The sequence below is a fragment of the Marmota marmota genome, unplaced genomic scaffold, assembly GCF_001458135.2.
Source record: "Marmota marmota marmota unplaced genomic scaffold, marMar, whole genome shotgun sequence".
Taxonomy (NCBI): domain Eukaryota; kingdom Metazoa; phylum Chordata; class Mammalia; order Rodentia; family Sciuridae; genus Marmota; species Marmota marmota.
In genome coordinates, this window is record NW_026000196.1 from 17,215,098 (window position 1) to 17,240,396 (window position 25,299).

A 25,299-nucleotide genomic window follows, 5' to 3' on the forward strand; every position below is an offset into this window, starting at 1 on the left:
TTGGGGGACATCTAGGTCCAAGGAAGTGCTACCCTTCCTATTGCCATGGGAATGGTGTGATGACTGTGCCCATGGGGTGGCAGAGGTTTAGCTCTAGGGTTAAAGTTGACAGTGGGTGGAGGTGCAGGAAGGGATCCATAGTATTTTGTGGGGACCATCAAGCAGCTCCGGGACCCTTTTGCCTGAAGTCCTAGTGAGTGTGCAAAATGGAGGTATTTGGGAATGCAGGTGGCAAGTCCTTAAGGCCAGCAGGTGCATTATTGGCTTTATTTCTCTAGACATAAAGTTGCAAAACATGTCCTGGAGTAGCAGATTAAAGTGGCCTGACTGCAGATGATGTATCTTTAATCTAAGCTTGGAACCAGCAAATGCTCCTGGGACTGAGCAGCTAGCAAATTCACTTCCAGCCAGAGGCTCAGGAGAAGAAGCCAGTAGGAGCTGAAGGCAGGGAGTGCCTGGCCCACCTGCCTAAACTTGGGGTAAGCCAGGTCAAAAGTTCACTCGAGGAAAGAAGCCATCTTTCCCAAGCCTCTACTGGCTTCCAAGGCTGAGTGGGGGGTGGGGTGGGGGTGCTAAGAGCATACCCAACTGAATAAACATCCCCTCTCCAACAAACAATCTTGCAGTAATGTATTTGGAAAAATGCCTCCAGTTCGAAAAAAAAAAAATTCAAAAAATTGTTTAAAACTAGTCTTTAAAAGAGATCTTTATTATCTCAGTGTGGGAATAAGACTGGCAAATCGAAAATCCATATGAAACCAATTTCATGTAATTTTGGAGCCACGTATAATTTGTGTTTGCATGTGTATAATTGGTTTCAAATGCAGGTCCTTGAGATTCTGTGGGTGCTCCTAATTCTACAAGAAACATGCCCATCCCAGTTTGGGGACCAGGGCTTTCTACACAGAAGCAAAGGGGTACCCTTCATTTCTAAATTTCAGAACTGGAAGTGGCAATCATTATTGCAAGAAAGAAAAGAAATGAATATTAAACAAGGGCTGGAGCTTCAGCCACGCAGGAGTTGCTGTTTCTGAGTTTTGTTTCTTGGGTTCTGAACGATGCCAGGCTGTATACTTGCTTTAATGGGTGACAACCTGCTCAGTTTACAAAGCTTCTGGTAAAGAAGGGAATGCACTCATCTTGGTGCTTGCTAGAGGGAATAAACTCAGGGGCTAATGGGTGGTGTTTATATTTGGACATCCTGTCTTTTGCTTCCTTTCAACCCCTCTGAATACCTGCTTTAAACACAGAATACAAGGACTTGTTCTAATGACATTGACTAGGAAACAATCTCATCACAGAACAATGGCTATAGTGTGGGTTCTTGGGTTCCAGAAACCTACTTGCAGGAATACATTTGAAATAGATTTTGTGAGCTAAGAGTTGCACAGGCAAACGTGGAAACCCACTGGCTTGTGTCTCACTAGAAACTGTAACAAGGTTAATGCCACCATCATGGAGCAACACCTGCACTGGGTGTTGGTGTTCACAGCGGACTCCCTGGGGTGGTTTCACCTAACCTTGAATAGCTGTAGATTGTTGGGGATCACAAATCAATGGGGAAAAGAACTTCCAGTCAGAGACTCTGCTAGGCACTGAGGACAAATGTACTTTGATGACAGGTGCATAGGTGCCACAAGTCCTGTTCTTTGGAAGGAGACACGTATTCAGTAATTGTGAGCTAGCAGAAGCTAGGCATGAGACTCCTAAACCCTGAGATGAAAACAGTGGCATGAATTTCCCTGGAGATCCCTACCTCATTTAAGAAGGTACAGAGCCAATGATTAAATGGCTTACATGGTGTCTCCTGGAAACAACAGGTAAGACAAGGACACCCTGGTCCAGTACACAAGTTTCTTGAGACTCTCTGGGAAGTAAATATATCGACAGAACCCGATTCTCCTTCTCAATTCCAAATACTCATTACAAGCCGAGAGAGGCCAGATTGGACATTGAATTTGAACGTTCATTTCCAAAAGGTAGTTTTCAACTGGAGGGCATCCTGCCATCTGTTCTTTTTTGATAGTAATGGGGATCAAACCCAGGGCCTTGATGGTGCTAGGCAAGCATTCTACTACCAAGTTACTCCCCCAGCCCCTGCATCCCACCATCTGACATAACAATTTGCATGGGCTATCTGCTTCACGATGCCGAGTTTCCCTGGTTGTTACCCATGTGGATGAGCATTTCCTGGTTGGAGACAGCTCTTTTAGGAAAAGGTAAGTGTTCTGCTGGTGAAGGCAAGGAGGAAGCTTCGAGAAGGGAATTCTGAAGCATGTGGTGGAAGGGATTAGTTAAGAAAAGACCCAGAAAGGAGAAAGGCCTGAATAGTCCATGGCCTCATAAAACCTGGGAGCTGGATGTATCTGCTTCCTTCAGGTTCTAGGAAGAAGTGGCCTGGTAGGATTTTTGGAGCCAGCATCTTAGGACAAAGGTGCAAGCCTGGCAAGTTACCATCAAATGCAGCGGTAATTTGGTTGGTCCCTTGGCAGAAATCTTCTCCCACAGGCCCCTTCTCACATAGCGGACAGTCGTGCCAGCAATCTGGAACTCTCCAGGGAGCTCTATCTTCCAGTCACTGTTGATGGATCTCTTACTGGAGTCTTTGAGAGCTAGAAAGGAAAAGGAACACTGAGGAATCAGCAGGGTGGAGGGATCCAGCCAGGCTTTAAAGGAACCTGAGTGCAGAGTGGGTCACAGGTCGCTCCCTCCTCAGGGGGAAGAAGGGAGACCTGCAGTGAGAGGCCCTGAGCTTCCTGCACAATAAGAACAAGGGCCCTGCTCACAGAGCAAGCACTCCAGGCCTAAGGGAAGGAGAGCCCTGGGGCTGATAATATTCAGATACAAAAAGGAAGAAAATCATCCATTCATCTTACTGTTACCTACTTGGAACTTTCGTGTCAAAGCCAACTCAAATATTCAGGGTTGGGGGGGCAGTGGAGGATGGGGACATCCACAACCCATTATATTGTGCTAAACTGATGTGTTAACAATTTTCTGAGAAATTAATTTTATTTTAATGTGTTCAAGGCTACAACATGTGTTTTGCAGCTTCAGCCAAATTCATTCATTCATTTAAAAAATTAAAAAAATTAACATGTATTAATTATATGTGTTAATGGGGGTCTGTGTGATATTTCAATATATGCATACAACATACATTGATCAAATCCAGCCACCCTTTATACATCTGTCCCCTTTCCCAATCTCTTGTAATTGGTTATCTACATTCAAGTAATTTTTTTAAGCTTTCATGTATGAAAGAGAACATGAGTATTTATCTTCTGTGCCTGGCTTATTTCACTTACCATAATGTCCTCCAGTTCTGCCACTTTGCTGCTAATCACAAGCAAGAAATGGGCAAAGACATGAATAGACACTTCTTTAAGAAATATAAATGGCAAAAAATATGTGAAAAATGCTCAAAATCATTAGTCTTAAGGGAAATTTAGCTTAAAAAAAACTACAATGAGAGCTCATCCTCTACCAGTCAGGATGGCAACTAGCAAAACACAAAAGCCCCAAACCAAATAACAAATGCTGGCGGAGATGTGGAGAAAAAGGAGCTCTTACACAATATTGGTGGGAATGTAAATTATTCAGCAGTGATGTTTTGAAAACTAAAGTGTTTCCTCAAAAAATAAAAGTAGACCCATCATACTGCTATTCCATTTCCTGGGTCTATATCCAAAGAAACGAGGTCAGCATACCAAAGATACCCGCAAACTCACGTTTACTGCAGCACCCCTCTCAAAGACAGAATCCATCTAGGTGCCTCAATGGATGAATGCATAATGAAACGTGGTCCATATTCACAATGGAATAATATTCAGATACAAAAAGGAAAGAAATCATCCATTTGTTCTACTGTTACCTACCTGGGACCTTTGAAGGATAGCAGCCTAACAACTCCAACACCTCTTAAGGATTTGATATCCCCACCCTTGGCAACTCCAGCTGTTCACAGCTATGAGGGTGCACTGGGGCTGAGTGTCGTGGAGAGTCCTGGGCTTCTGGTTCCCATATTTGCTAATTTACACCTCTGCTCAGTACAAGATGTGTGGGAAGAGACCGGGAATCCACATGCTGCCAAGTGATCACAGGAGCAAATCTGGTTTTCCTTTATCTTCTCATGTAGGTTTGAAATCCATATCATCATGAGGAGAGCACTCTGTGATGAAATTCTATTTGTTCGTTGTTGTTATTTAGGAAAAATGCCCTGCAAATGACTAGAACCTACTCTGACATTTAGAAGGCAGCAAATGACAGGAGGTACCAGTAAGTCTTGGCCTCATTTCCTACAATGAAACTCCTAGGGCACCCTGTCCCGAGCCCACTCTCTCCGTATGTGAAGCTGAAACCCCTGAAGCTCAAAGCATCTCCAGGTCACTTTGGAACCCTACTAGGTCTACAGACAATGAACACACATTCCACGCCATTCACTGTTGTCTGCTCACCAAGGACAGAAATCAAATGTCCATGTGTAATGCCAATTTTGGATAATGAGAGTTGAAACCAAAAAGGGGTCAGTTGATGCTAGATTCATCAGTCCCAGGCTGGGTTAGGACCCTGAGGTTAGGTCCTGCTTGGACTAGAGGCAGCTGAGGGATGCTGGGCGGGCACTGGCCTTGCTTCCCTTGGTTCCAGGATGTCATGGTCCTGGTGCTAGTCCTGGCACACAGAGAAGATGCAGGTGGAGGGCTCTTTGGTTGTAGGAGGTGCCAAGAAGCAGGGCTATGTTCCAGCAAAGAGACTTCCCCTGCTTCTGTATCCAGGGTGGCTGTGATGGCGAGTGGCTGAGGATTATGGGACTCCAGGGAAGGCTTAGGAAAGAGAGTTCTATAACACTTGGAATCGAATCTGTTTCCCTTCAAGAAATTCGGTATACCCTCACTTGAAATTTTCTGGCTACTCAAAGGAGGTGAAAATACTGGGGACACTTAAAACTTTTATCTTCCAATATGACCTCCAGCTAAACACTATTTAAGGAATACATCTTCTGGTTTAGCTCTTTAATATACTATACCTATTTAATCTTCCCAATAAATACTTTCCTCACTTCATAGATGAAGAAATGCACAGGGAGGTTAAGCAAATTGACAAAGACACACAGGCTCTAAAGTTATAGAGATCAGAACCTAACAGGCCATGCCTGACACACTTATTGCACTGGCAACTTTTAATTCTCATCTGATTTAGGTCATAGCATCAGACTAGATGTTATGATATGTCAGAATGCTGAAATGTGAGAATATTAAGACCTATACTCAAGTAGAACAAATACCAGGCCCTAATTGCTACTGGTGATTGTATTCTATTTACCCTTATAAAAAATAACTAATCTCATGGATCTCCAAAGCTTCCAGTGAGCTAATCACCTAAAACATATTTGGTTATGTGAACTCATGGTGAATCCAGGTGAAGTACAACCTCTCTGTAGATTTGGAAAGTGGTTTCCCACATATGCATGTACATATTTCATTTGAAGGGGTGGTGCAAGCTGGCGGGAAACAGACAAAAAACAAGGGGGCAGAGCCCTCTAAGAAACATTCAGAAAGAACAAGCTGGGGACACATGTGGCACAGCAGTGGCAGACACCTGCCAGTCCCTCACCCTATTCTGAGGGTTTCCTGGTGGGGGCTAAAGACAAACAGCTTCTGCTTTCAGGGAGCTGACAGTACAGAAGGAGGCAGAAAACAGGTCAATGGAATGTGTCCGTCCTAACAAGAAGCACGTCCAAGGTCAGCAGTGCATGGGGACAGAAGCATTGGAAGAATCACCCTTTGCCCTGAGCCTGTCAGACCAGAAGGGGGAAGAGGTACCAGAGAGTGTGGCAGGCCTGAGGAGGCCACCAAGGGTTTCCCCAAGATCGGCTCCTGCAGCAGGGGAGCTGAGGGAAGAAGCAAACACAGGGGAAAGGGATGTCTCTCCAGAAGTCTGGTCAGGAAAAGGAGGCAAGCGATGGAGGGCAGCTATACAAGGAGGGAGAGGTCACTGCTGTGAGAGGAGCAGAGGTCGCTGAACACAGGAGTCAGGTAGAGGAGCAAAATACCTCTTTGAAGCTGTGTGCTGCTCAGGACTATGCCTGGCCCACCCCGGGAACCCCAGTGCCAGAAGCTGGGGCAGCAGCTCTGCTGCTTGCCTGGACCAACTCCTTAACCCAGCTGATCCTGCATTTATCAATGGTCACCCACATTCACTGGCCAATGCTGGACTTCCTGCCTTGGCCCAGGCCTTGGGTGTAGAATCCTGGCCCTGACCTGTTCCTGTTTTAAGGCCATTTTGAGTACCTAGTATACTTATTACCCAGCATCTGTTTCTCTCCCTTCGAGGGAAACTCAAAGTTTCCCTTGGGAATATGTTGTCTCTCTAGTCACGTGAGGCTGATTCTTAACTGCACCCCAGCTCCAAATATGGGCCACCACCCAGTCCTGGTCAGCAGGACTTCTGTGCAAGGTGGATAGAAGCAGCTTTCTTTCCATAGGTTAACTATGGACTCAACGTAAGCCTGGATCTTCCACTACATGGGAAGAGGCCCCCAGAGAGGATGGGGTACCAGGATGGAGACTATTTCCTGTGACATGACTACATGTCCCTGGATCCACCAGTACCTGAAGTAAATGCTCAGCAACTGAGAAATGGTTTGGCTTTCATGCGTGTTTTGGAGGTTGGTTCTAAGATAATGCTAATCATAATGAGAGCCGAACAGGTGGAGAAAGAAAAATCACTGTAATGAATTCCTAGCAATCACTTAGTACTCCTTGAGACATAGAAGGCCTGGCACACTCTCATTATTCCATACTCTCTCCTCTGGGCCTCGGCTCCCGCCCCAGCAGTATCCTCCTGACAAGGCAGCTCTTTTCTGTTAGTTTTGTGTGCATATGTTCCCCGGTCCTTTTGGTAAAATGCTTTAAAGTGACTTATTGACTTGGAGAATTAAAACTACCCCACTTCATGCCAAAAGTCAAACATCTGCGAGGTCAAGAGTGGGAAGGGCTAGAAAAGGGCAGAGGGGGGCACACCTGGAGACAATTAGAAAACCATCTCTGGGACACCGCACAGAGGCATGAGGTTGGCGGGGGAAGCCCACTCCTGCCATGAAAGGCGTGGCTGTGGGGGAGACAGGGCAGCAGCAGCAGCCACAAGTGGAAAAGATGGAGGTGGAACCTGTGTGGACCTGTGCCTTTGAGCACAGACCAGGTCTTGCCTGCCCAAAGGGGGTGGGCAGAAGAGACATTTTAGGAGGTGGTCTATAGGGATGGGAGAAGCCACAAGTGTCTGGGTAGAGTCTGCGAATTGAGGAGTGACATGAAGGAGCCAGCCTATGGCTAATGGGATACCCTGGGGTATTCCTTGGCCACTGATGGAGAAGAACATAGTGAAATCTGCCTCTCTGGAAAAGATAGCTCCATGAAAGCACATGTTCCTACCAGATACGTAAATATCCTCACTCAGGAGTTCTGGTTATTCACTTGCCATTGGTGAACAGGAAGTTAGGAAGTTGGGAAGAGACTTCACTGTTGACTCTCACAAGCCACCTGAAGCTCTGAAGATGACACTCTGCTTTGGAGGTGCTGATTGGCAGCTGCGGAGCTGGGGAAATCACAACTCTTACATTTTCTGAAAGAAGGAAATCTGTATACTTAAGGACTGATAACGTAGTCCACTTGGCCCCACCTCCCCAACAAAGAGCTGACAACCCTTCCCTCAAGACTGTTGCTATTGATGACATTTGCTCATTCATTTCTCACTGGAAGGAAAGCAGGCAGAGTCAAAAGTAGGAAGTCGGCAGCTCCAAGAGATATAGAGATCACTTCCAACCTTTTCAGTGGGAGTAACTTAGTCAGCAAGATATAAAATTTGCAAGTTCCTGTGGTCCGTACTGAAAAATCAGAACTTTCCACTAAAATCAAGAATTTGGTGCCTGACATTATTTCAAAAGGGTGAGACTTCAGTCTCAGAGTCTGTTGGGATGTCAAGATTACTCATAACAGTGAACAAACAGGTCCAACGTGGAGTTCAATGTTGCAATGACTTGGTGAACTCTCACCTCCTGTACCCTTGTGCAATAGCGAGGGCTGCTCTCCTTCCTTCTGTGAGCTGTGCAGAGCAGGCTTGGTTGTGCTTTCAAGGCACCTCTATTTGTGAGTCCCTTCCAAGGCCTTGTGCATAATGTGTCCTTTTTCTTTTCTTTTTGTACTAGGGATTAAATCCTCCAGCACTTGATCACTAAGCCACATCTCTAGCCAGTTTTTTTTTTATTATTTTTAATTTTGAAACAGGGTCTCACTAAGTTGCTGAGCCTGGCTTTGAACTTGCCATCCTCCTGCCTCAGCCTACAGGCATGTACCACAGCATCCAGCAAGCATCCTTTTTCTTAAAGAAGACCCCCCCACTTTAAATAAACTCGAGGTTCCACAATTTCCTGCCCCTCTCAATCCTTAGGCATCAATGGGTAGAGCCAAGTCTCCTTTGTCTGAAAGCACTTGAAATGCAATTAGTTTGCATTTGCAATCAGAATTTGGGGATCCAGAATAGACTCAACAGGGGTAATCAAGATGATTACAGATGCCTTTTTTTTTTTTTTTGAGAGAGAGAGAGAGAGAGAGAGAGAGAGAGAGAGAGAGAGAATTTTTTAATATTTATTTTTTAGTTTTCGGTGGACCCAACATCTTTATTTTATTTTTATGTGGTGCTGAGGATCAAACCCAATGCCCTGCGCATGCCAGGCGAGCGTGCTACCGCTTGAACCACGTCCCCAGCCTAACAGATGTTTTTATATCGCAGGCAAGCAACAGAGTTCAGAACAAAGGCAATTCCTCTGGCCACTTGATTATATTTGCTAAGTCTGAAGTTCTGATTTGCTGGGGAGATTTCTCCTTGCTGCTTCTACCTGGGCCAGAGGTTAGATGTTTTAAACCACTGTCCAAAAAAAAATAAGAGTGCATGCTTTTGTGGATATTGCTCAGAAGCCTCTCAATGATTGGAAAGACTTTTATGGGGCACCATAAGGGTGGGATTCACACTTTCCCTTGAGACTATGGCTGAACAAAACCCTCTAAATGGCTGAGAATGCAAGGTCAAATGCTGAATGACAGGTCGTTTGGGGGCTCTTCTTCTTGGTGGACATTTATGCATCATTCCTGGATTTCCAGGCTCTACAGGGGAAGACAGTGAGTCATACTAGGGAGTAAGGAGGGGGAATTCCTCACGGGGTGCCCCAACAGAGCTGGCTGCTGGCAGATGTGAACACCCAACCTGCTCACATGACCTCCCTTGGCACCACACTGTGAAGAAGCTGGGGTGGTTCTCTCTTTGCTTCTCTCCCTCCTGAATTCAACTGGAAGACCTGACCCACAGCCAACCTACTTCTAATCCTGGCATCCAGTCAGCTCCAGCTCCTTTTATTTCTACTCGGAGTTCTGCCAGCTCTGTTCCTAGCTATGGATACAAACTGCAGAGGCATTTCCTGTTCCAGGTGGTTTTGAGCAGAAAGCCAGCCAGTGTGGGTTGAAGGTAGGTGGGGTAAAATTCTTCAGGAACTGCTCCCAGCAAATATGAGAGTAATTCAAAGTTATACTGGGTCGACTTCCAAAGCACCCGGCCCCAAGTGGAAATAAGGCTTGTTGGAACGAACTAAGTTTAGAAACATAACCAGCATGGACCACCTTCGGGCTTGCTCTTGTCCATGTGCCAGGCCCCAGAATATTGGGATTATGATTTTTTTTGGATAAGATAAGGGGACCAAGGCTGACTCCAAGCTCCCAAGGAGGTATAGGGCTTCTGGGGAGCTAAATTGTTCAGAGACATTTAAACCAATGTCCTTGGGATCGAGACTGGCTTCTCTGAAGTGCACACGATGAAGTCGTAACTAGGTACAGGCTTATCATGTATTTTTCAAGGAAAATGCTTTTCCATCTGTCAATTTCTGGTCCTGATTGGACACCACTGAGAAATTCTGAGAGGCTTCATGGGTTGCAGTGAACTCAGAGGAAAGGAGGAATTTGGACACACTAATAAGCCTCTTGGAACTTCAGTTTGCAATTCTATAGCACATTTACTGGGATTAGGGATCAGGCTTCTAAGGCACAGCTTGGCTCAGTGATTGGGAACCACTATTATGGGTGTCACTGTTCCTATTTGCATGTGTGGTCCATAGGCTTCTGAAGTTAACAGGGACAGTTATGAGAGCTAGCCATTCTGGGCAGCATCCACCTGTTATTACTTGGTGACCCTAAGGTGAGTTTCAGTAAAGAATTCATATTTACTCTAGGACTTAAAAGGATTCTGATCCCCTTTTGTTATTCTTATACTGTCACAGAAAACCTTTTTTTGTTTGTTTGTTTGTTTTATCCAGGCATTTGGGACTGGGGTTAGGCAGAGGAATGGTGTTGGAAAATCTCAGAAGCCAGAATCTGAGGCCATAGCTCTTATATGCAGGGACTCCTGCTGGTGCTTTACGGAAGAACCAACAGGTTGACCTCAGAATTGGGTTAGATCTTAGAATAACCATATTATGATTTTGTGAATAAGGATAAAAGGTGACCTCAGCCTCCTGTGGAGGTCCAGTGTCCCTTACAGCAGAAATGTCATTCCAGGTAAGAATAGTACATCCCCAATGCACCAAATGGGAAGTATAACTTTTGTGGTAACATTAGGTGATGGGGCTTCTGATGCCAACATTGGTGAAGTTGATCCAGTTTCTTTAGGTGGGCAAAAAGAGAAGGGCTGGGCTCTTTGGAGGTGGGCCATCACGCAGAGGAAACTGCCAAAAGCAGCACAAGCCCCATTTCAGATAGCATTCATAAGCATTGTTCTATTTGTAGAGTGACAGCTGGGACAGCTGGGGAGAAGTGTGCCAGGCTTGGCTGGGACAGTGTCCATGCAGGAGAGGTTGGGAAAGACTCCAGGGCTGACAAAGACCAGCATGCATGTCCACTTGAGAGATGGCAAGGTCCTACCCTGGCAGCAGGAAAAGCAGCTGCCATCAACCTGCCAGCCCATGGGATGGGAGCAGTGGGGGCAGGCAAGAAAGCTGCAGAGGAAGAGCAAGGCTCCTGGTACCCAGGAGAGACACCCAGGGGGGCTGGGGTGCAGCGAGTCCTCCAGCCTATTCCTATGGCAGGCATTTGTGGAGTGTCTTAGTGCTTCAAGTATTTCCAAAGTCTTACATAACAGGATTGTGGTCTTCACTGTACACTGGCCTACTGGGGATTTGCTTTTTGTCTGCCTCATTAGACTCTGAGTTTCTCAAGTAGTGACCATTTCACAGAAAGGTGTGGATCCTTTGTTGCAGTCTACAAAGGCAGGGAAGCGGACAAAGATGCATCTGTTTTCTGTCAGTGATAAAAATGGAAATAAAAGGATCTCTTGGGTCACTGTAATTTAACCCAAAGAGTTTGAAACCACAGAAATCAAGCCTTTTCTTCTTTTGCTTTCTGTTTGAATCTCAAACAGCAACTTGCAACACAGGTTGAGAGATTATGATATAAAGGGAGCTTTGAAGAGAGGACCCTGGGTTAGAAGATCAGCTACCTCTAATTTGAAATTGAACCCAATCCAGGAACATGGGATTGGGGCTGGCAAATGAACATGGTGGTAGTATTTCTATCCTAGTGAACCAAGTGCAGGGGCAGTCTCTGGGTGCACTCCTGCCTGTGGCCCACCTCCAAAGAGCCCAGCCCTTCTCCTTCTGCCCACCTAAAGAAACTGGATCAACTTCACCAATGTTGGCATCAGAAGCCCCATCACCTAGGTGCAGTAAAGAACACTCACTGTTCAACTCAATGCTCCAACCATCCTGGTTCTTGAGGACCAGGCTGACCTTTGCTGGGGTCAATGGTGAGGCTGGAGATTAAACTTAGGACACATTCTCCGTATGAGTAAAGGCTTCGCTTAGTGATTCTTCTTAAGTTTTTAGGCTTTAACCATGGTTCTACAGAATGTAACAAAGGCCAGCCGGGAATGGAATCCCATTCTGTGCAGAGATATAGGTACTTGTGCTGGAAGTCAATGGAGTTGGTGTTGGGGAATTTGGGGCACACAGAACTAAGTAAAAAAATATATTATTCTATGTTTCTATTCAATTTATGGTTGTTGCTCTTTTCCCAGCACAGAGGCCATCCCCAGAGCCAAGGACAGCCTGCAAGCACTTCCTACAAGTTGGGTGCTGGATGCATGCTGCTTGGGCTCCTGTTAGATAGGGCTCTATTGGGGTGACTTTGGGAAACCGATGCTACCCCAGGGACTCATAGCTTCCTTTACTCTTGTGTCATCATTTTCCTTCTTGTTCAAAGCTTAGTGCTTCTGATTCCATCCCCCATGATCCATATTTGGCTGCACTTTAGCCAAATATGATCGAACTATTTTGTCCCTTTTGAGTACTTTACAACTAAAGGTCAGGTGTAAAGTTAGGGTTGACAGGGAATCAAATTTAGCAGGCTAACCATCAAAATCAATTCTCAGAACATAAATTGTGAATTAAATCATTTTTGTTTTACCCAGAAAACTGTGAGCAGGTTTATCTTCCACCACCCGGATCCTCCGAGCTCCAGCAGGAATGACGGCAGCTTCGATATAACCTGTGGCAACGAATGACAGACAAGTGAACCACACCTCCATCCTGGACCAAGTGCCTACACAGCATCCCCCACCCAAATCCACTCTATCACACCCGTGTGGTGGATTCAGAGACTGCAGGTTGGAACCTCAGAAATCAACGCAGACAATTAATGTGCCGTGTTCTCTCTTCTACAGCCAAACCTCTTGTCCATCCAGTTTGCAGAAAGTGCCAGCTGTATGTGACATAGGTTGAACTGAAACTCCTCTCCCTTGAATTTATATGTTGAAGTCCTCACTTCCAGTACCTGAAAGTGTGACATCATTTGGAAACAGGACAATTGCAGATGTACTCAGTTAAAATGAGGTTAGGATGAGTCTTTAATCCAATATTACAAAAGATTTTTTTTAAAAAGGAGAAATTTGAACACAGCCATGCACACAGAAGACACCATGAGAACATGAAGGCAAGATCAAGTGGTGCTTCTTTAAGCCAGGAATGCAAGGTGCCAGCAAACCACCAGGAGCTAGGAGAAAGGCCTGGAATAGATTCTTCCTTATAGGCTCAGAAGGACCCAACCTTGCCAACACTGTGATCTCACATTCCCAGCCTCTGGAATGATGAGTCAACAGTTGGTTGTTTATGACACCTGGTTTATAGCACTTTGTTACAGCAGCCCCAGCAAACGAGTACAGCCTGGAATTTCTCATGAATTACACCTCTCTGGTGAGTAGGTGAGGAGGACCCTGGTTTCAGAGTGAGGTTCCTTTACTCTCTTCTGCAGTTTGACTTTTCTCTGAATATCCCAGGGGATGACAGCAGAAGCTAAGCAACTTGGCCTATGTATGACGAAACTATTTCTTATCCTGTGAACTGTTTTCTGAAAACAGTCATTTCTGTAACTCTCACAGTATAGACATTGGCCCCCTTTCTTGATTTTTTTCCAAGTAGAGTGGGAGCTGCCCATGCTCTGACTGCTGGGTGCCCAGAGGGGAGGTATCATGAGGATTCAGGGAGGAAATGACTGAGGCTGCCAGGGCAGAAGTCAGCAACTGGTTAATGCCTTGTTAACTCAGCAAGTGAATCAATAAATGAGCTCAACATGACACTGAGATTCTTAAATGCAGGCTAATAATCATTAAATTTTTTTTTTCATTTGCTTTAGCAAATGAGATGAGGAGCTCAGTTTAGATCATGAATCCTATCCCTGTGGTTCCCAAATGCAATCATCAGAATCGGCAGAGGAGTTTAACCTCCACAAAAAATTAGAGATGTCTCAGCCCAGCTCCATAGATTATGGAAATATCTAACCCAAGGGGTTTATTTATTTATTAATTTTCCCATACTGAAGTGGCTTTATTTTTATTGTAAAAATAGTACATGACAATTCAAACAACATAAGGCATAAATCAAAATCTACCTATACCACATCACACTAAGAAAATCACCTCTAAGTGAATAATATTTTGGTGTTCGATCATTTTTCAGCATCTCTTGGTGTATATACACCCATTATTTTATGTAAATTGGGTATTATGTGTGCTTTTAAGACACTAGGAACAACTTTAAAATACAGTCATGTGCTATATGAACTTTTATGTAAAACTAAGCCAGTGACATGTTTATAAAATAGTAACTTTTTTTTGTTGTACTGGGGCTTGAACTCAGGCGTGCTTTATCACTGAGCTACATCCTCAGTCCATTTTTTACTTATTTTTTGAGACAGGGTCTCACTAAGTTGCTGAGACTGGCCTCAAACTTATGATCCTTCTGCCTCAGCCTCCCCAGTCACTAGAAATGAAGGCATGTGTCACCACTCCCAGCTAATAGTATCTTTATGAAAGACACCAACCCACACATAGTCTATGCTGTGGGAAATGTGATTACAATATACCTGCTCTGAAGTCTTTGTAATATCTGGGAGAAACACAATATGATGACCTCGGTAATACACAAAAACACTGGGCTGACTTCCATATCTCAGCACTCTAGAACAAGAGAGAACTTTCTTTAACCTCACAAGTGACAGGGGTCACATTCTCACAGTGAACCATCTTTTCAATAGGAAGTGCTCCCACATGTGTTAAATGTTACTGGTGAGAATGTACATCCTCATTCTGTTTCTGATTACAGTAGGAATACTTATATTATTTTTTCATTTGACTATAAAGTGGGTTTGGTGTTATCTATATGGGAACATAGAATGTATAACATAATGTTTCACATTTAACATGCATTGTGTATAATAAAATCGTATGATGGAAGTATACATGTATTACCATAATAAGAGTTTTATTAGGAATGTAGGTTGAATTTTGTCATATGCTTTTTCTATATCCAAGTGAAAGATTATTTTATTTTCCTCTTACTCTATTAATACTACAATTCTATGTTCTAATTTTCTATTTAGCATATTTCCTAATAACAAAATAAGTCCATACTTCTAGAATAAACCTTACTAGATCCTAATGTTTTTAATATGCTGCTGAATTTTGTTATTTTAAAAACTAATATTCATATTATTCTATTTATTTTGCAACATCATTTGTAAGAATGGTTGGCAATTTTGTGTATGCTTTCTTTATTGAATTGAATTTTAGTATTGGTATTCATCATCCTGATTTAAGAACAATTATCATTTTGGTACTTGTGCTTGAACACAAGAACACTTCTCCACCGAGCCACATTCCCAGCCATTTTTAGTTTTTATTTTGAGACAGGATCTCACTAAGTTGCTTTGGGCCTCACCAAGTTGCCCAGGCCAGTCTTAACTTGTGATCCTCCTGCCTTGGTTTCCTGAGTTGCTAAGAATACAGGCGTGCACCACTGTGCCTTGCTTATTCTTGATTTAATAAAAAGTGTTTTCTGTACTTCTTCTGAGATAGTTTATCTACATTTGATTTTCAATTTTATGTACACATAAATCACAGTTGGTTATTAAGATTTTTCAATTGCTTATTTCAAATCAGTTTTAAACTTTTTTGAGAGAGAGAATTTTAAATATCTATTTATTTTTTTAGTTTTCGGTGGACACAACATCTTTTATTTTTTTATGTGGTGCTGAGGATGGAACCCAGTGCCCCGCACATGTCAGGCGAGTGCGCTACCGCTTGAGCCACATCCCCAGCCCCCAGTTTTAAACTTATTTGCAGAATTGAACAAAGTAATCTCTTATGATACACAAATTTCCTATTATTTATGTCCCTATTTTTCATAATTTTACATATTTGTATTCTCCTACTCTCTCTTTTGTTCACCAGAGGATCAAACAGCAGATGAATATACTATTTAGTTCACTCCTCCATTCTCCTCCCCACTGATACGTTTTATTTTTTATTTCAATGTTTCTCTGTAAACCTTCATATTTATATTTCTGTTTTGTGACTTATGAGCTGTAAATGAAATTTGTTAGTCCTTGAATATTAAAAAATGAGAAAATCAGCATAATACACTGCACTCCACTTTCACCCCATTTCAAATTTCATTACATCATTTCTATGTTGTATTAGTGGATGACATCTATCTTTGGCTTTCTAAGGCAACTTCCATAGTTGCTCTAGTCTTAGTTCTAAGGATGAATTTATGTTCATTATGTGTCCTTTTGCCAATTTCTCTGACAAATTCTTGCTTGTACAAGTTTGTTCCCTTTGAGATAGGCTTGTGGAAATTATATTTTCTTAAATGTAATGTATTAAAAGATTATGGTTCATTGACCTTCTACTTGAGTGTCAGTTTGGCTGGTATAAATTTTGGGGTCATACTTTCTCTGAGGCTTTTGCAGAAATTGCTTCCCTGAATGTGATGTGATGAAGTCTAAGGACAATCGGATACTTCTGCATTATTAGTTACTTAAAATTTAGATGGGATGCTCCAGGGATTCTTACTTGCAAGGGTCTAATAAGCTTTAGGCTATTCACAGTTTGATATCAACTTTTCCTGGGATACAAGGCTGTATTATTAGAATAGTCACCTTTCAGTGTCTGTGAGAAATTGGTTACAGGATCCCCTTAGGGATACCAAAACCTGTGAATGCTCCACCTGTCACAGAAAATGGCATAATGTTTGCATATAACCTATCATTATCCTCCCACATACTTTAAATAATCTCTGGATGAGTTATAATATTTAAATATGATATAAATCCTCTATGGATAGTTGTTATATTGTTTAAGGGATATTGACAAAAATGTCTGCTCATGTTTAATAGAGATTTAATTTTTAAAAAATATTTTCAATCCATACCTGGTTGAATGTGCAGATACAGAAATGGTGGATAGGAAGGACCAAGTGCATACTTAATTTGTTTTCTGAGTTCTTCTTTTTCGGGGGTGGGCATCAAATTTATACATGTTTTCTTCCCTGTTTCTTCCACAGTGTTCATTATATCCCTTATACTCTGGACTCTCCGTTCTTTTTCATTTTGCTGTGCTTGCTCTTCCCAGTCAGATCCTCTGTGTTCTTCATGGTGTTCTGCAGGGTCGATTTTCTCTGCATTCACATGGACTTGGTTTCTGTGATAGATTCATGAGCTTCTTCCACTTCTTTCCTCAACTCTGTCAGGTCATATTTCATCTCCCACTGCTGCTGGATGGTATCCCTTTGTCTTCCTTGAGGTCTTGTATTTTACTTACAAGTTCTTATTTTATTGAGGTTATGGTTTAATCAGTTTTTAAAATTTATGTCATACATTTGGTTACAATTTTCATCTTTTTCTTGGTCACCTTTTGCTGGTCTATTTTAAATGTCATTTTTCCTTGTACTTTTTATCTTCCACTGATTACAGTGTATTATATAGATTACAGTGTATTATATAGATCCTGTGCTGGTTCTCTTTAAAATTTTATTACTAATTCTTTTTTTTTCTTTTTTGTGGTGCTGGGGATTGAACTCAAGGCTTTATGCATGTGAGGCAAGCACTCTACCAACTGAGCTACATCCCCAACTGTTTACTACCAAATTTTAAGTGAGAAAAGTTCTGATTGTACCTCTACTTGCAGTAAATAGTTTTGTGTGATCAGGAGGGACAGGACAGTGTTGGGGGATAATAGGACTTTTTCCTGCTTTATAGTAAAGTTTATTTGAACATAGTTTTGTATATATTAGTGAGTTCATTTCATTTTTAAACAACTCATTTTAAATTTACACAAAATATACATGAGCTTATTTCTCATTATAAGGATTTAAAGAGTATAGCAAGTCTCAAGTCTGCTTAATCCCACTCTTCTTCCTGCTGGAAACACCATTAGTTTGATGCATATTCATCTGCACTTACTATTTACACATTTACCTACACAAATACAAATATTTTGTGTAATATTTATATTTCTATAATTTACATAAATGTTAGGAGTAATATTCTAACTTAATATTGTATTATGTGGCATTTCTATTTCTAAAATGTGATAAATCTTAGAGAACATATAATTCTACTTCATTTTTTCTTCTGGTTTAAATTGGTAGGCAGTTTATGTAACTAATCACTTGATATATATTCTGGTTATCAAATTTTTGCTGTTAGGAACAATGCTGTATCATGTATAAATATGTATATAAAACCATCAACTATATGCTAGCTTAATTGAGCAACATATAAAAAGTATTATGAAATATCTGAAAGGTTTGTGCATTGAAGACAACACTACACATTGTTGAGAGCTATTAAGGGAAATCTAAGTAAACGCAAGGGCATCCTATATTCATGAATTAAAAGATTTAATAATAGGAATACTTCACAAACTGAATTCTGACAAAATATGATTTATCCCAGGAATGCAAGGTTGTTTTAACATACAGCAGTCAGTATCCTCCACCATATATATGGGACATGAACCATATGATTTATCTTAATAGATGCAAAGAAAGTATATGACAAAATTTGGCACCCTTTTATGATTTAAAAAAATTCACAAGTGAGGAATAAGCCAGCACAGTGGTGCAACCCGCAATACAAGGGAACCTCAGCCTAGGCAACATAGCAAGACCCTGTTTCAAAGAAACAAAACAAAAAGCTAGAAATAGGAGGAAACATCCTTAACCTGATAAAGGGCATCTATGAAAAACCCAGAGCTAATATCACACTTCATGCTGAAATTATGAATGATTTTCCCCTAAGATCAGGAGCAAGAAAAGGATGCTTTCACATCTACTCAACATTGTACTGGAAATTATATCTAGAGCAACTAAGAAAGAAAAATAAATAAAGGGCATACAGGTGGGAAGAAGAGAAGTAAAATTATCTCTATTTTCAGATGCTAACATTATTATTGTTGTTATTATTTTTATCGGTACTGAGATTAAACCCAGGTCATGCTCTACCATGGAGCTATGTTGCCATCTGGTTTTTTGTTTGATTATTTGTTTTTTATTGATAAAGGTTCTTGAGAAGTGGCTGAGGCTGAACTTGAACTTGCAGTCCTCCTGCTTCAGTCTCCTTGTTGGGATTACAGGCATGCACCACTCTATCCAGTTTAGATGCCAACATATTATATTCATACTATATGTACAAAGTCCTAAGGAATACACTAAAATTCACTATTAGAACTGGTATAAAAGATTGCAAGATATGGACCAATATATAAAATCAACTGCATTTAAATATATCAGCAATGAGCAATTGGAAAATGAAAATAAGAAAATAGCTTGATTTAAGTAGCATAAAAATCAAATATTAAGGAATAAATTGAAGGAAATATCTGAAAGGTTTGTACATTGAAGACTACACCACAAAGAGTATGGTTATGAGAGTTATTATGGAAAAACCTAAATAAATGCAAGAGCATCCTATGTTCATGAATTGAAAGATTTAATAATAGGAATACTTATCAAACTCATCTACCTATTTAATATAATCTCTATCAAAATCCTGACTGGTATGTTTGCTTGTTTGCCCAAAATGACAAGCTGATCGCCAAAATTCATATGGAAATGCAAGAGTCCCAAAAGAGTTAAAACAATGTTTTAGAAGAAGTGGAAGCATGCACACTTTCTGATTTCAAAACTTTCTAGTACACTTTTGACAGTAATCAAGATAGTGTGGTACTGGCATAAGAAGAGATATTTCTATCAGTGGAATATAATCTAGAGCCCTCACATCATTTGTTGATTTTTTGAAACAAAGTTTCTAAGAATGGGGAAAAGAATAGCTTTTTCAACATTGTTGGCAGAAGGAGATATTCATATATGTAAGAAAAAATTAGACTGACTCCCATCTCAGACCATAACCACCACCTACAAATTGACTCAAAATGCTTCACTGATCTAAATGAAAGAAGCTAAAACTATAAAACTCTTAGAGAAGAAAACATAGGAATAAATCTTTGTAACCTTGAATTAGACAATGATTTCTTAGATATTAGCAAAAGCACAAGCAACAAAAGAAAAGTAGATCTTGAATTATATCAAAAATTTAAAACTTTGTGCTTCAAAAGTCACCATCAAGAAAGGATGATGCTAACTGATATACTGGGAGAAAATATTTAAAAATTGCTTATCTCATAAAAGATCTGTGTCCAGAATATATAAATACAGCTTACAACTCAATAAGAAAATGATAAATAAATCAATTTTAAAATAGGCCAAGGACTTTAATAGATATTTCCCCAAAGAAAAACATACATGGCCAATAAGCATGTGAAAATATATTCAGCATCATTAGTTATGAGGGAAATAAATCAAAACAACAATGAAATATCATTTCATACCCACTACTATGACTTCAGGGGGAAAAAAAGAAGATGTGCTGGAAAGAAGGTGGAAAAACTGGAATCCTCATTCATTGCTACTAGGAATGTAAAATGGTGCAGCACTTTGGAAGAATTTGGCATTTTCTCAAACAAACAAACAAACAAAAAAAAACCACAGAATTACTATACGACCCTCTGATTCCACTCCTAGGCCTATATACACAAGGGAAATGAAAACATGCTCACATAACATCTTATACACAAAAGTTCAAACAGCATTATTCATAAAAGCCCCAAATGTGGAAACTCAAATGTCCAGCAACTGATAAATGTATCATAAAATGTGGTTATCCAAATAATGGAATAGTATTTGGTAATATAAAGAATGAAATGCTGATATATGCTACAACATGGATGAATCTTGAAAATATTATACAGAATTAAAGAAGCTAATCCTAGAGGTTCACCACATATCTTTATGGTTCTATTTATATGAAATGTCCAGAATAGGAAAAATATTGACACAGAAATTAGTTGCTTAGTACTAAAGTAAGAGGGAAATAAGGAATGGCCTCTAATGAGCATGCTTATGATGATGGTTGCAGATTTTGTGCCTGTACTAAAACACACTGAACTGTACACTTCAAAGGGGTCAATTTTATGGTATATGATTTATACTTTCTTAAAATGCCCCAAATTTAAAGAGAATATTGCAATAAACAACTTTGAACATGTCTTCTTGTACATGCACACATTATACACATATATGCACATATATGTATGTATGTATGTATATGTGTGTACATATGTGTGTATAGGTGTGTATATGAGTGCGGGTTAGATATACTTTATATATGTTTTTCCAGGTTAGCCACTGTGAGAATCACTGATTTTAACATACATAAAGTTTAAATATTAAATGTATTGACCTTCAATGGCTTTGTGAATATATAAGCCAATCAATATTATATGAAAGTACATGTTTATTCATGACTTTTAAATACTTGAAATCATCGATCCTCTTAATATCTGCTATCCAATAGGCAAATTCTGTGACACCTATTTACTTTGCATTTCCCCAGTCACCAATAAGGCTCAGCACCTGATATACTTCTTGACCATTTGCTTTTTCTCTAATGGCCTTGTTCATTACCTTTGCCCACTTTTACCATAGTTTTGTTACTTAATTGACAAGCAGGAAGTTTAAAATTTTATTTCAATATGTAGTTGATATATTTTGGTCTCAACTTTTTATTAGACATATTGCAAACATTTCTTCCCAGTCTATCATTTATTGTTTGTTGTTTATGGTACCTTTTATTGCATCGTTTTAATCTGATGGTCACATTTAGAATTTTTGAAATCTCCTTTTTGTTCAGATTGCTTCTTCTCATGGCATCTGGTTCTTATTTTACGGTTACACTAGCATCTTAAATCTTTCCAATAAAATGATTAATTTTACAAAGTTATGAGAGATTTTTGAACCTCTATTATTTAACATATCCTATCTTTCGTCAGGGGTCATTTTTTGTTTATCTTGGTATTTCCCATCTGTGTTGCAGACTATCTTTCCAGAAAAATCCCAGCAATAGGTTGTCCATGTAGATGGGTGAAGTTTGCCGAATGTCAGGATTGGCTTTCAGCTGGAGGACGGGAAGCTATATTACATGTTGGTGACCAAAATATCATAAGGCAAAGAAGTCCGCTTCAGGTACTGTGTCACAATGCTAGTCACTAAATACTTATAGGCTTCTCTCTGGAAACATGGTAGGAATACATTTCCCATCCCCTTAGACCCCTGTGGCCCTGTGACTTTGAACAGTCATATGTGAGTGAAAGTGGCATGTCACTTCCATATAAGAGCTTTAATGGCTTCTGGGCCTGGTTTTCCACATTTCGTGTCTTCTGCCATGATGATCATGGCCATCAGGTGAATAGATCCGGTCTCTGCCAGCCAAGGTCTGAGTGACCACAATATGTGGAGCCTCGTGCCAACTCACAGTGGGCAGACAGATGAGCAAGAAACAAACTGCCAAGTTAAGCACTGAGATCTGCAAGGCTTCTGGACAGTGCTGTTGGTTTGCTTGTCTATTCCAACAAAAAAAGCACACTGATTCTGATTCCTCCGACTTGAGCTTCCATCTGAGATGTCTTTGTTCTCCTTAGAATTTTTAAATATTTCTTTTGCATTCATTTTCAGGTGATCTTGGAAAGGGAAATACACTTGTGTTTGATCAGACATCTGGAACGGAAAGTCTGCTGGTATGCTTCAGTCTTGACAGCAAATGCCTTGGTGTTGCTATAGTTCCATCCCCAGATGTCCACAAATAAATGTTCTACTTGATACTAGAGAGACTTCACAAATGTAAACACAGTCCTGTTGGAGGGCAGCACTTGCTCAATTTTTGTTCCCTGATCTATCCTGATCCCCAAGCAGGAGGACTTTACCCAACAATGTTGTCCCTCAAGCATGACCCCTCCCAATGCATCAGCATTGGGAATGACAACACTGATCTGACCAAGTGGCCTGCACTCCCTGTGCCACTGAGTCACTATAATAGGGTAAAGACAAGGGTTTTTTGATTAAAAGTTGATTTTGCTCTAGGAATGATTTCCTTGAAAAAATTGGCCACAAACCCCCATCCCCAAACAAAAACAAAACCCAAAACCCTAAAGGCAGCTTTTCAGATGATAGCACTGTATTTTATACCACAAACATCTCTTAGAGAAATCAGTTGCTTTGTGGAATTGGAAGAATTACTGGATTCCAGGCATATAAGTGTCAAGAACAGAGGATCAAAATGGTTAAAACCTTTTTCAGAGAATTTTCCAACAAAACCACAAAACAGACTTGTGACACTATCTGTGGAGCTGAATTATTCTCTGAAGGAAGCTGATGTTGTGCGGAATCTCCTTCCTATTTTATGACTAACAAGGCTTGGTGTTAGCATCATCAGTGTGCAATTGCACTTGAAATGATCAATCTTCTTAATATCTGCTATCCAATAGGTGAAGGTCTACTGAGATACTGATTAATTAATTTCCCACATTCCAGAGCAAGGTACATTTGCACCTGGTCATATTTACCTTTGGCACGAGTTGTAACATTGAAATGGCATCTGATTTCTGTCTTCACAAGTGCCTCGGATGGAGATGCTGATGCACAGTAGAAATTTCAGGGCAGACTCACAACCCAAGTGAGGCTCATCCTTGGGTGACCTCTCAGGGTCGGGCAGTCATGGCTGAACATGGGCTCTGCTAACCTTGCTTTCTATGATGAGTTCTCAACATAGTGGGAACCCATTAAAGAGAAAGTCCCTGAAATAAGGCAGATTTTCTGTCCTTAAGCAAAAAGCTGCCTCTACCTCATGGACCTCTAGCCCTTACTCTCTCAGATTTCAAAATCCACATGGGGTTTGGTAAACAGGTATAAAGAGAAACAGGAAAAAAGAGAGTCCCATCACCAATTCCTCAGGTTTGAAGTCCCATGATGTAGATGCCAGATACCACCACACTGACCATGCATGAAGCAAAACTGAAAGGGAGGATTTATTCCAAGAATTTAGAAGGCAGATTTACATCTTAGGCGATGGAGCAAGACTTCATCTTGGAGTCATTTTCCATTCTGGTCTCAGCCACCAAGCAGGAGAACTCCAGGTAAAGGCTATTATTTGGTTTCATGAAGAAGCCATGGGTAAAACTCTGTGCCTTTGCCATTCTCCTAGGAGAATATAGCAGAATATGCCACTTCTGTGGTTAGGGCCTGTTAAGTTGTGTTGACCTTTAACTTGTCTCAAATCTACTGAACAATTAATATTACCAGGCGAGGAGCATATCTCCCCATAAAATCATTTTTACCTGAATTTTCCAAGTAGATATGCTTTCAGATGATTTGGGATCATATTTTTCCTTGCTTTTTTCCAGCACTGTTAACCATATTTGGAAGAAAATCATTGAGCTGATAAGGTACTATGACTGAGTAGAGGGGAAACCCTGGCTATGTGTATTGGGATTCTTTCCCCTGCTTCTATCAAATATATGGGAAAAAAAGTTTTTCTCTTTCTGTAAATAGGTCAGAAGATATTCAGAAAGGCTTTTGTTTAAGTTTATATTTTCCTCTTTTTACAAAAGTTGTTAATGAAAATACAAGTGCGCCTGGACTTAGGAGGGGGTCATGTCCTGATTAACTCATCATAAAATAAATTGAAAATATATTAAGTCAAAAATGCATTAAATACACCTAGCCTACAGAACCCTGCAGCTCAGCCCACAGCACACTATATGGTGCTGGTCATTTCTGGGTAGGACCTCGTGGCTGATTGGAAGCTGTGGCCCACTGCCACTGCCCAGCTTCATTGAAGGGAATCAGACCACACACTGCTAGCCCAGGAAAAGATCAAAATTCAAAAAAGTATGGTTTCTACTGAATTCATGCTGCTTTCCCATCACTATGAAGTTGAAAAATCAGGGGCTGAACCACCATAAGTTGGGGACTATCTGTATTCCTATCACTAAAGGTACATGTTGGATCTAATTAAAAAGATGCCTTTATTCAAGAATCACGGGAGGCTAGATTGTGTTTTATTTAGTTCGCCACTCAGAATTCGAGGTCAATGTAGATAGGTCAAATCAAGGCCACTGCCTCCACTTCTAGCATGAAAGTCAGGAAGGTATTACCCAGGGTCCCTCTGCCAACAGGAAAATACTGTGATAATGGAAACTTCCCCGGGCAGAAAGGTGCCAACTGAGGCTAAATTCTCTAGGCTATTTTAGCATCTTCTGCCAAAGTGTGAAGTGTGGTCGAGGAGAACAAAAACCTATTCTTGGCATACTAGGGCCTATTTCTGTCCAGCATCTTGATTCTGTGACTCTATTTTTTTATTAATCTTTAAATTGATTTTACTTTATAGTTTTTCTTTTTGGCAATCGGTCTTGAACATCAGTTATACGTAAGCAGTTAATGGCCTTTGTGTTTATCCATGGCTTCATGCATGACTCATTGCCATTGGTTGCATCCAGAAAACATTCAGGTATGTAAGTGAAGTGAGAGACCCACAC

The 25,299-nt window shown here is 40.9% G+C and overlaps 1 protein-coding gene across 1 annotated transcript in view; it reads right to left on the minus strand.

The window, feature by feature from the left end:
* Positions 1-25,299, minus strand: part of Adamts17 (ADAM metallopeptidase with thrombospondin type 1 motif 17) — a 344,255-nt gene that overhangs the window by 71,689 nt on the left and 247,267 nt on the right. Inside the window, 2 exon segments of the mRNA XM_015493124.2 lie at positions 2,455-2,612; positions 12,501-12,581. Of these exon segments, the coding sequence (XP_015348610.2) occupies positions 2,455-2,612; positions 12,501-12,581 (239 nt within the window).